This window comes from Loxodonta africana, chromosome 5 (assembly GCF_030014295.1).
Source record: "Loxodonta africana isolate mLoxAfr1 chromosome 5, mLoxAfr1.hap2, whole genome shotgun sequence".
NCBI lineage: Eukaryota > Metazoa > Chordata > Mammalia > Proboscidea > Elephantidae > Loxodonta > Loxodonta africana.
Genome location: NC_087346.1, coordinates 146258109 through 146270254, shown reverse-complemented (window position 1 = coordinate 146270254; position 12146 = coordinate 146258109). Strand labels below are relative to the sequence as shown.

Genomic DNA, 12146 nt, shown 5'->3' with positions numbered 1-12146 from the left:
CCAAGGCATCTCTAGGTGGGTTCAAACCACCAACCTTTCGGTTAGTAGTTGAGCACTTAATGGTCTGCGCCACCAGGGACTCTGCCACATATATAGGAGGTGCTCAGTAGACATTGTTCAAATGTGAAGCTACTTTCAAGCAAACTGTCTTTTAAAACAAAGTGCACATTCACTATTACTAAAAGGCTAGCGTAATATTTCCTCTTAGGAATTTTAGTTTTTAAACAACATATAGTCTGAAAGGTTAATGTTCCTTCAAACTCCACTCCTGGAATTTCTGCTGTCGTTCCAATGGGATCTAAAGGTGTTTCAATATTCCATGCAAGTTCTTAATCAAAAAAGGTTACTAACATCACATGTCACATAACTGGGTGTTTAAAGGCTTACTTTCAAGTCCGCCAAAATTTTCCTCATACTTTTTTTTTTTTTAAAAATAATATACATATAAATAAAATTACCTCCTCATAATCCTCCAAGGGGTCAAACTTCTTCTGTATAATTTTTCTAACAGTGTCTGGAAAAAAAAGGGCACAAAACAGTAGCAAGATTATTTTTTCAGCAAGAAACGTAACAAGCATGTTTAGAAAATAGAGGTCTACATATGCTCACAAATTATTGCACCTCTGTAGCTCAGTGGTTAAAAGGTCGGGAGTTCGAATCCACCAGGCGCTCCTTGGAAACCTGATGGGGCAGTTCTACTCTGTCCTATGGGGTTGTTATGAGTGGGAATCGACTCAATGGCAACAGGTTTGGTTTTTTGGTTTTTATATAGTATTCTTACCACTTCATTCCTATTTTTTAGTGTAGATGAGCAACTGAGATAATGATGCTCTAGCCAGAAGCAAAGAAAGAAGGACAAATATTTCCTATGTGCTATTTCACAGCGGCGGAATCAGATGTTTGCCATGTTTAAGAGTTTTCCATTTCTCACAATACACCTTAATATTTATCAGCAAAGCACACACAGCTTCACTAATAATTACTGATAAAGAGGTATGTTGAAATTGCTAAGTCTTAATTATTTGGAACTACCCATACAATTCATTTTTCAGTAATTCCACATTTCCATAATATTTTACACATGAGAGAATTCTTAAAATTAACCTAATTTGAGTTCTTGACATGGAAATGGCTCCCATCCTGCCCCCAAGCTGTGCATGAAAACACTGAAATGCCATGGGGACTGGGTTTTTCCATATGGATTCACTGCGGGCATTGTCACATTCTCACAGAGGTCTGTGCCAAAATTGTTACTAGCAATTTCTTATTCTGACCCATCAGTGCAGGAATGGTATAAGACATCTGAGGCCCAGACGGGGAAAGTGACTTGCCTAAAATCACACAGCGATAGGTGAGGAAGCCAGACTCCAGCCCAGGCCTTCCTTCCCCTGGTCCAGGTCCTTCCCACCACCCTCCACGTTGGCTCTCATCCTAGGAATGAGCTTCTGAAATGCTAGGACTGTATCCATCACCTCTGCAGAGTATTACTGGGGGGCAGGGAAACCCCACAGTGAACACTTTTTTTAAAGCAGAGAAGCTGAGATTTACATGCCAGGATATAAAGCAAGCCACTTCTCTACAGAACTTCCTGCATGTACAGAGCAGATACTTAAAGCGGGTCTCCAAAGATTACGTTGCAGGAACAGGGATTTTCAAACTGCTAGAACCCTGGGTGGTGCAAACTGTTGACATAACCAGAGGTGCCTCAGAAGAAGGGCCTGGTGATATACTTCCAAAAATATCAGCCATCAAAAAACCTGGAAACTATGGTAGTTCCTCCAGGTTACCTTGGGTACTACCTAGAGGAGGGAGGCTAAGCCTGTCTAACTCACAGTTCTCCCCTTCAACCAGCCAGCTTTGCTTTGGTCTGTTTTATAGTTTAGACTTTGTTTAAAATTTCATTGATGAAGGAGTCCACCAGAAACCAACAAACAACCAGTTGTCAACAAGTCAATTCCGACTCATACCAACCCTGTAGGACAGAGTAGAACTGCACACCGCCCGCCCCGCCCCCAGCCCCGTAGAGTTTCCAAGGAGCACTTGGTGGATTTGAACTGCTGAACTTTTGGTTAGCAGCTGTAGCACTTAACCACTATGCCACTAGGGTTTCCACAGCTGGTTTAAAAAAAAAACAATGAAAATCATCCATTTGTTAAAAGAGATGTTTTGTTAGTTGCGGTTGAGTTGGCTCCAACTTGTGGTGACCTTATCACATGAACAGAACGAAACGTTGCCCTGTCCTGTGCCATCTTCACGATCATTGGTATGTTTGAGCCCATTGTTATGGTCATTGTGTCAGCACACAATCTGAAGTGTCCAAAGTTAGCAAACACTTTGGACATGTCATCAGGAAAGAGCAATCTTTACAAAAGGACATCATGTTCGGTATAGTTGCTGTTAGTTGCTGTCCAGTTGATTCTGACTCACGGTGACCCCACCAGTTGATCAGCTCCATGGGGTTTTCAAGGCCAGGCCTGTCTTCTGAGGTGCCTCTGGGTGAGTTCGAACCACCAACCTTTTGGCTAATAGCCAAACGCTTAACAGTGTGCACCACCCAAAAGAGGGAAACCCTCAATGAGGTGGGTGGACACAACAGCCACAACAATGGACTCAAATATGCCAATGATCCTAAAGATAGTGTAGGACCAGGCAATGTTTCCTTCTGTTACAGATAAGGCCGCCATGAGTCTGAGCTGACTCGACGACAACTAACAACAACACACAGTCCAACTTCAATCATCAGAGACAGGCTCCAGCTTTTTGTTTTCTGAGGGGAGAAAGGCTTCCTAACTCGTTCTCCCTCCCCTCCATTCCCCTGGACTGATGATGGTAACGATGTTGGTCTAGTGTAGGTCCACAATCCTCCAAACACAAGGCAAGAGACTGACTACGAAGCTAACACTTGAGAAATGATGCCAGAGATGTCCTGGTGACATCATTTGAGTTCCACTCTAAATGGGGGTATTTTTCTACGGTACACTTGCTGAGGAGGTGACAGGGATGCATAATCCCAAAGGTACAGAAAACAAGGGTGGCCTTTTCTGAAGCCCACACAGTCACCATTCTGAAGGTGCATCACTCAACAGAATGCAGCTGGCCACAACATGGGTCTGCGTCTCTCAATCAACCATTCTTACAGTGGTCCTTTCTCACTGTCGCCAGTGGGTGTGTCTCTGACAGTTCCCCAAATGTATATGGAATAATAGTAAACATCCCTGAATACAGGCATGCCTCATTTTATAGTGCCTTGCTTTCTTGCACTTCGCAGATGTTGCGTTTTTGACAAACTGGACGTTTGTGGCGATCCTGCGTCGTGCAAATCTATCAGCGCCATTTTTCCAACAGGGTTGTGCTCACTTCATGTCTCTGTTTCACATTTTGGTAATTCTCACAACATTTCAAACTTTTTCATTATTATATCTGTTAGGGTGATCTCTGATCAGTGATCTTTGATGTTGCTATTGTAATTGTTCTGGGGTGCCACAAACCAAGCCCCTATAAGATGCTGAACTTAACAGATAAACACTGTGTGTGTTCAGACTGCACCACTGACCAGCCATTCCCCTGTCTCCCTCTCCTCAGGGCTCCCTATTCACTGAAACATGACAGTACTGAAATTAGGCCATTTAATACCCCTACAACAGCCTCTAAGTGTTCAAGTGAAAGGAAGAGTTACACGTCTCTCACTTTAAATCAAAAGTTGGAAATGATTAAGCTTATTGAGGAAGGCATGTCAAAAGCCAAGATAGGATAAGAGCTAGGCCTCTTGCATCAAACAGTTAACCAAGTTGTGAATGCAAAGGAAAAGTTCTTGAAGGAAATTAAAAGTGCTACTCCGGTGAATACATGAATGATAAGAATGCAAAACAGCCTTACTGCTGATAGGAAGAAAGTTTTAGTGGTCTGGATAGATCAAACCAGCCACAATATTCCCTTAAGCAAAAGCCGAATCCAGAGCAAGGCCCTAAGTCTCTTCAATTCTGTGAAGGTTGAGAGAGGTGAGGAAGCTGCAGAAGAAAAGTTTCAAGCTGGCAGGGGTTGGTTCACGAGGTTTAAGGGAAGACGCCATCTCCATAACATAAAGTGCAAGGTGAGGAAGCAAGTGATGACATAGAAGTTGCAGCAGGTTCTCCACAAGATCTAAACCCGTCGCCGTCGAGTCAGTCCGACTCACAGAAGATCGAGCTGACGTAACCGATGAAGGCGGCGACACTCAACAACAGAGTTTCAGTGTAGACGAAACAGCCTTATATTGGAAGAAGATATCATCTAGGATTTTCATAGCTAGAGAGGAAAAGTCAATGCCTGGTTTCAAAGCTTCAAAGGACAGGCTGACTCTCTTGTTAGAGGCTAATGCAGCTGGTTGAAGCCAATGCTTATTCACCATTTCAAAAATCTTAGGGCCCTTAAGAATTATGCTAAATCACTCTGCCTGTGTTCTATAAATGGAGCAACAAAGCCTGGATGGCAGTACCTCTGTTTGCAACATGGTTTACTGAATATTTTAAGCCCACCGTTGAGACCTACTGCTCAGAAAAAAATTCCTTTCAAAATATTACTGCTCCTTGACAAGGTATCTGGTCACTCAAGAGCTGTGATGGAGATGTGCAAGGAGATTAATGTTGTTTTCATGCCTGTTAACACAACATCCATTCTGCAGCCCATGGATCAAGGAGTAATTTTGACTTTCAAGTCTTATTATTTAAGAAATACATTTCATAAGGCTATAGCTGCCATAGTTATTCCTCTGATGGATCTGGGCAAAGTAAAGTGAAAACCTTCTGGAAAGGTTTCCCCATTCTAGACACCATTAAGAACATTCATGACTCATGGGAGGAGGTCAAAACATCAACATTAACAAGAGTTTGGAAAAAGTTGATTCTGACCCTCATGGATGACTTTGAGTGGTTCAAAACCTCAGTGGAGGAGGTAACTGCAGACGGAAATAGCAAGAGAACTAGAATGAGAAGGGGAGCCTGAAGATGTGACTGAATTGCTGCAATCTCATGCTAAAACTTTAATGGGCAAGGGGTTGCTTCTTATGGATGAGCAAAGAAAGTGGCTTCTTGAGATGGAATCTACTCTTAGTGAAGGTGCTATGAACAATATTGAAGTGACAACAAAGAATTTAGAATATTACATAAACTTAGTTGATAAAGCAGCTAAGAGAGGATCTGAGAGAATTGACTTCAATTTTGAAAGAAATTCTACTGTGGGTAAAATGCTATCAAACAGCATTCCATGCTCCAGAGAAATCTTTCCTGAGAGGAAGGGTCAGTCAATGTGGCAAACTTCACTGTGTCTTGTGTTAAGAAATTGCCACATCCATCCTAACCTTTAGCAACCACCACCCTGACCAGTCAGCAGCCATCAACATCGAGGCAAGACCTTCTACTGGCAAAAAAAATTACAACTCACTGAAGGCTCAGATAATGGTTAGTATTTTTTAGCAATGAAATATTTTTTAATTAAAAATTTTTTTTAGACATAATGCTACTGCACACTTAATAGACTACAGTATAGTGTAAACATAACTTTCATATGCACTGGGAAACTGAAAAAATTCGTGTGATTAGCTTTATTGTGATATTTGCTATTGCAATGGTATGAAACCGAGCCCACAGGACCTCCAAGGTATACCTGTACAAGCCTGTTATTGTTGTTGTTAGCTAACTGCAGAGTCAACCTCCAACTCATGGAAACCCCATTCACAACAGGATCAGACCACTGTAATTGATAGGGGTTTCACTGGCTGATTTTCAGAAGGAGATAGCTATCAACCGATAGAATAGAATTAAGAACCCAGATGTAAATCCATCCACCTATGGTCACCTGATCTTTGATGAGGGTCCAAAGTCTATTAAATGGGGAAAAGACAGTCTTTTTAATAAATGGTGCTGGCAAAACTGGATGTCCATCTACAAAGAAATGAAACAGGACCCATACCTCACACCATACACAAAAACTAACTCAAAATGGATAAAAGACCTAAATATAAAGCCAAAAACCATGAAGTTCATAGACGAAAAAATAGGATCAATGCTAGAGACCCTAATACATAGCATTAACAGGATACAAACCACAACCAACACACAACCTCCAGAGGATAAGCAAGATAGCTGGGGTCTTCTAAAAATTAAACACTTATGTTCATCAAAAGACTTTACCACAAGAATAAAAAGAGAACCTACAGACTGGGAAAAAATTTTGGGGTATTATAAGTCAGACAAAGGTCTAAACTCTAAAATCTACAAGAAAATCCAACACCTCTACAACAAAAAGACAAATAATCCAATTAGAAAATGGGCAAAGGAAATGAACAGACACTTCACCAAAGAAGACATTCAAGCAACCATCAGACACATGAGGAAATGCTCACGATCTCTAGCCATTAGAGAAACGCATATCAAAACCACACTGAGATATCATCTCACCCTGGCATTACTGTCACGAATCAATAAAACAGGAAATAACAAATGTTGGAGAGGCTTTGAGGAGATTGGAACTCTTACGCACTGCTGGTGGGAATGCAAAGTGATACAACCATTTTGGAAAACGATACGGTGCTTCCTTGGAAAGTTAGAAAATAGAAATACCATATGATCCAGCAATCCCACTCCTAGGAATATATCCTAGAGAGATAAGAGTCGTCACACAGATAGACATATGCACACCCATGTTCATTGCAGCATTGTTCACAATAGCAAAAAGATGGAAACAACCTAGATGCCCTTCAACAGATGAATGGATAAACAAACTGTGGTACATACACTCAATGGAGTATCACGCAATGATAAAGAACAACAATGAATTTGTGAAGCATTTCATAACGTGGATGAATCTGGAAGACACTATGCTGAGTGAAAGAAGTCCATCACAAAAGGACAAATATCATATGTGATCACTATTGTAAAAAGTCACAAAAAGGTTTACATACAAAAAGAAAAAATCTTTGATGGTTACAAGGAGGGGGAGGGGTGGGGATGGAAAAACACTTAATAGACAATAGGTAAGTAGGAAATTTGGCGAAGGGTAAGGCAGTACACAAGACTGGGGAAGCCAGCACAACCTGTACCAGGCAAGGTCATGGTATGGTAGCTCCATAGAAACATCCAAACTCCCTGAGGGACCGAACTGCTGGGCTGAGGGTGCTGGGGACCATGGTCTCATGGAACATCTAGCTCAACTGTCATAACATAATTTATAAAGAAAATGTTCTACATTCTACTTTGGTGAGTAGTGTCTGGGCTCTTAAAAGCCTGCGAGTGGCCATCGAGAATACTCCACTGGTCTCACCCCTTCAGGAGCAAGGAAGAATGAAGAAAACTAAAGATACAAGGGAAAGATTAGTTCAAAGGACTAATGGACCACATCTACCATGGAATTCACCAGACTGAAGCCAGTACAACTAGATGGTGCATGGTTACCACCACTGACTGCTCTGACAGGGATCACAATAGAGGGTCCCGGACAGAGCTGGAGAAAATGTAGAACAAAATTCTAACTCAAAAAGAAAGACCAGACTTGCCAGGCTGACAGAGACTGGAGAAACCCTGAGAGTGTGGCTCCGGGACATCCTTTCAGCACAGTAATGAGGTCACTCCTGAGGTTCACCCTTCAGCCAAAGACTGAACAGGCCCATGGAACAAAACAAGACAAAAGGGGTGCACCAGCCCTGGGCCAGGGACTGGAAGGCAGGAGAGAAACAAGAGAGCTGGTAATAGGGAACCCCGGGTTGAGAAGGGAAAGTGTTGACATGTCATGGGGTTGTTAACCAATGCCACAGAGCAATGTGTGTACTAACTCTTTGACGAGAAACTAGTTCATTCTGTAAACCTTTGTCTAAAGTACAAAAAAAAAAAAAAAGAAGTAGACGGCCAGTCCTTTTTTCCTAGCCTTTCTTAGTCTGGAAACTCTGCTGACATCTGTTCAGCATCACAGTAACACACAAGCCTCCATTGACATGAGGTGCACTGGCCAGGAATTGAACCCAGGTCTCCAGCGTGGAAGGTGAGAATTCTACCACTGAACCACCACTGTCCTCAAATACAAACCTAAGGGGCCTTCTGTGGACAGTAAGGCTAAAGAAACAACTCTGTGAAAACTCAAGGTCTTCCTTTCTCTCTCTCTCGAACACACACACACACTACACACACACAAACATGAATCCCTAGGTCAGGGGACAACAGTTGCTGAAAGTCTTCCCTTCAGTTAAATGGGATTGTACCACTTCTTCTCACTACAATTTAACAGGATTACATCAGTGACAAATTTAACTAAGCCAAAAAGCTATGTGGAAATAAGCAAATATCAGAGAACAGGGCAGCCTCAGAAAAACAGACTGCCCAGTTCTGAGCAGACAGCCCTATCGGAGTTTGCTGGAGAACCCTGGCCTCTTCCAAGTCCTTCTGGGAGCCTGGGGACCCTGAGTGTTCTAGGAATGGTCCTGGATATATCTGAAGATGCTACCCACTGGCAGCTGACCCCTGCCCTCTGGCTGCCAGCTGGCTCCTTCCCTCTGCCAAAGCCAATCCTTGCTGTGATGGTCAAAATCCCTAGCTAAGGACCCAAGACTTTGGAGCAGGGATGTTTTCCCTCCTCGTGGTTTAGGGCAGCGCTGTCCAGTAAAAACAAAATATGAGCCACATTTTTGTTGTTATTAGGTGCCATCAAGTCAGTTCCGACTCACAGTGACCCCTACGCTTAACAGAACAAAATGCTACCCAACCCTGGGCCATCCTTACAATCGTTGCTAAGTTCGAGCCCATCATTGCAGCCACTGTGTCAATCCACCTCTTTGAGGGTCTTCCTCTTTTTTGCTTACTCTCTACTTTACCAAGTATGATATCCTTCTCCAGGGACTGGTACCTCCTGATAACATGTCCAAAGTATTTGAGATGAAGTGATTTTAAATTTTCTTGTAACCACATTAAAAATGAAAAGACCTGCCCTGAGAAATCACAGTCTTATCCTGGTCTCTCTGAGGCTTCTACATGGAAATGATAATGACCAGCTAATCTGTCCTGAGCTGCCTAGAGGATCCGCTGAGACAGGGCCTCTAAAGCACTTAGCATTGGGCCAGACAACTCCAAGAGGCCGGCGAGTTCCTCCTGCCCTGGGCTTGGATGCTGTCTGGCTACCTTTCTCATGCAGCAATGCATTGTCCACTATACCAATTCCATACTCTTTTCTACAACATAATAGCTGCCTCTTAGTATATAAGAGTGGGAAGGAAACATTTAAGCTAGTAGATGAAGTTATTTTTATGGTAAAAGATTGTTTCTCAGCATCTGATCCCAGCACCGAGCCATGGGGGCCTCCAAAGAAGGACTTTGTGGTCCTCTTCAGAATGACAGTGACTTCAACCTCTCTTCACCGACCTTCTAGGCTTACAGCATTTTCCTACCTGGGAGTTACTTTCAATTTCAAGTGATAATGGAAATTAAAAAATGTAGCAGCAAGGGATTAATTCTGACCCCTTGTGTTACGCCATCAAGTTAGAAGGTAGGTTGGCTATGTTTCTTGTATTTTTACTTTGTGCGTGTGTGTGAGCACGTGTGTGTGTGTGTGTGATTTCTCTAGGAGTTTTTCATGACTGAAACCACATCAAGGAAGATGAAATAAGAAAAGGATCTTATGCTGGGTCCATATATAACAAGAACATTTTCCTTTCTTAGTCAAAACTTCTCTTTGACTAAGATATTTTTGTTCCCTAATTGGCTTCTTGTAACACATACACAGGTTCTGGCCCAAGACAGGCAAAGGGAAACTCCCCCTCTGGAATGCTCTCTTGTAACATGCATAGGCACCAGTAGTGCTAAATCAGGCCCACACAGTCCCTCTTTTGCCTCCGGTGGCTCCATTTTAAACGCACATGGGGCAAAGGTCCAGCGGATGGCCCTGTACTAAGGATGATTTCATCTGTTAACTTGTGAGTTAAACCCGCACTGATCAACGTGAAAGTTACTCTTCACGCTGTTGCTGAAAGTATTCGTTTATTAAGTAGAACAAAACGATATTCAAGTTCAACTTAGGGGCTTACAGAAACGAGGTCTGCAAATGTTTAGCTTTATTACATTAAATATTAACAGAAACAACTGTAGCTGTTTCTTTCCAGGTACAAAAGAGTTTCCTCTGGTGCTTAAAAATAAATTTGACAACTTGCCCTAGTCTAGACCAATTCCTGAGGGCAGAAGGGGCAGGCAGAAAACCAGGTGGGATGCCTGACAAACTCGGTTAAAACACAAATCCAGACAGTCAGTCCAAAGAGTTAACTCCTGGATATGCTAAAGTCAAGAGGCACTTTGCCCTAAGAAAAATCTTCAGCATACCATCTGGTATATACTGTATTTTTATGCAAATAACACACAAGATTTCTTTCTTTCTTTTTTTTTTTTTTTTTGCCAACCATGCCCTTACGCTTATGAAAATACTATATACCTCATGGGGGTGGGAGGGGGGTGCGGTTTGCAAAAAAAAAAACTTAACACACACTTTATTTGCATAAAAATACCATAAATATACTAGCATAAGAATGTTAGAGTCTTTCACTTCTACTTGAGGGGGAAAAAAGAAAGCCCTCTGGTACCACACATCCTTCCACACTCTGCCCCTGGAGTCCTTCAGCCTTGGGGTGCAAAATACGAGTGCTCACCAGCACCCAAGTGCCACCTCTCCTCCCAGGCCCACTGCTTGACTACACTCCCCAGCCCCCTTGCTTTTAGGGGGGACAATGTCACTGTGATCAGGACAATGGAACATGGGCCTCCACGGCCTCTCACAAGCTCCTTCGTGCTTTCTCTCTTTACCCATCTCCAAGCCAAATACAGAGGATCCAGTGGAGAATTTTGAAGCTCAAAAGGATGGCGGAACCAGTAGGTAGAACAAGCCAGAGTCCCCAGATTTCCCACAACCCACCATCACCTGTGCATTGGACTGAGCAGTGAAAGATGAACATTTTTCACTAAGATTTGGGCTTGTTTGTTATGACAAATGGTGTTACTTACCCTAACTAAAACAAGTCTTGGACAATTAAGACCCTCAGCATTTTCTGGCTACGTACCTCCTCTGCCTGTAACCTATCCTGCAGTTTTGATCGCACAAACATTAACTCACCTTTCTCAGGAGAGGGAATACACACACATAACACATGCAGGCAGAGCTTAGTGAAGTTAATAGCTCACTAAGCCTGTAGGTTTGTTGTACTACAGTGGCTGGCACGCTGCTGTGACACTGAAGCTATGCCACTGGTATTTCAAATATCAGCAGGTCGCCCACGGTGGACAAGCTTCAGTGGAGCTTTCAGACTAAGACATACTATGAAGAAATGCTTGGCAATCTACTCCCAAAAATTAGCCAGTGAAAATCTGAAGAATCACAACAAAACACTGTCCAGCTCACTTGCTTTGGAAGTGCCATCAGGAGGGATCAGTCACCCAAAGGAGGACATCATATTTGGTGAAGTAGAAGGCCAAAGAGGGCAAGGGATACCCTCAGTGAGATGGACTGGCACAATAGCCCCAATGACAGACTCAAACATGCTAGTGATTCTGAGGCTGATGAAAGATTGGGGAGTTTCTTTCTGTTGTACCTAAGGTCACCATAAGTGGGCCACGACCCAATGACCACTAACAAGAACATCAACTGAGATGTTAAAAGACATCTCCATTCAAAGTCCTGAATTTTTGCATTTGTAAAAGAAAATGCATGGAAAGGCACTGTTGCTGTTGTTGTTAGGTGCCATCAAGTTGGTTCTGACTCATATCAACCCTACGTACAACAGAACAAAACACTGTCCGCTCCTCTGTCATCCTCACAATTGCTGTTATGCTTAAGCCCATTGTTGCAGCCACTGTGTCAATCCACCTCGTTGAGGGTCTTCCTCTTTTCCGCTGACCCTGTACTCTGCCAAGCATGATGTCCTTCTCCAGGGACTGATCCCTCCTGACAACATGTCCAAAGTATGTGATATGTAGTCTGGCCACCCTTGCTTCTAAGCAGCATTCTGGTTGTACTTCTTTCAAGATGGATTTGTTCATTCTTTTGGCAGTCCATGGTATTAGAACCCATAAAACTCACTACAAAACACAGTGTAGTTCAGATAAAAGGCTATACCTACCTGCTTGTCATCCGTCACCTTCAGAACT

At 42.8% G+C, this 12146-nt stretch overlaps 1 protein-coding gene across 3 annotated transcripts in view; it reads right to left on the bottom strand.

The window, feature by feature from the left end:
• Nucleotides 1-12146, bottom strand: part of PROM1 (prominin 1) — a 116804-nt gene that overhangs the window by 81312 nt on the left and 23346 nt on the right. For all 3 annotated transcript variants that reach the window (XR_010322162.1, XM_064286056.1, XM_064286058.1), the window contains exon 3: nt 459-514. Coding sequence is in view for 2 of the 3 variants with exons in the window: in XM_064286056.1 (XP_064142126.1) it covers nt 459-514 (56 nt within the window). In the remaining variant the exon portion in view is untranslated. The remainder of the gene's footprint in view (nt 1-458; nt 515-12146) is intronic.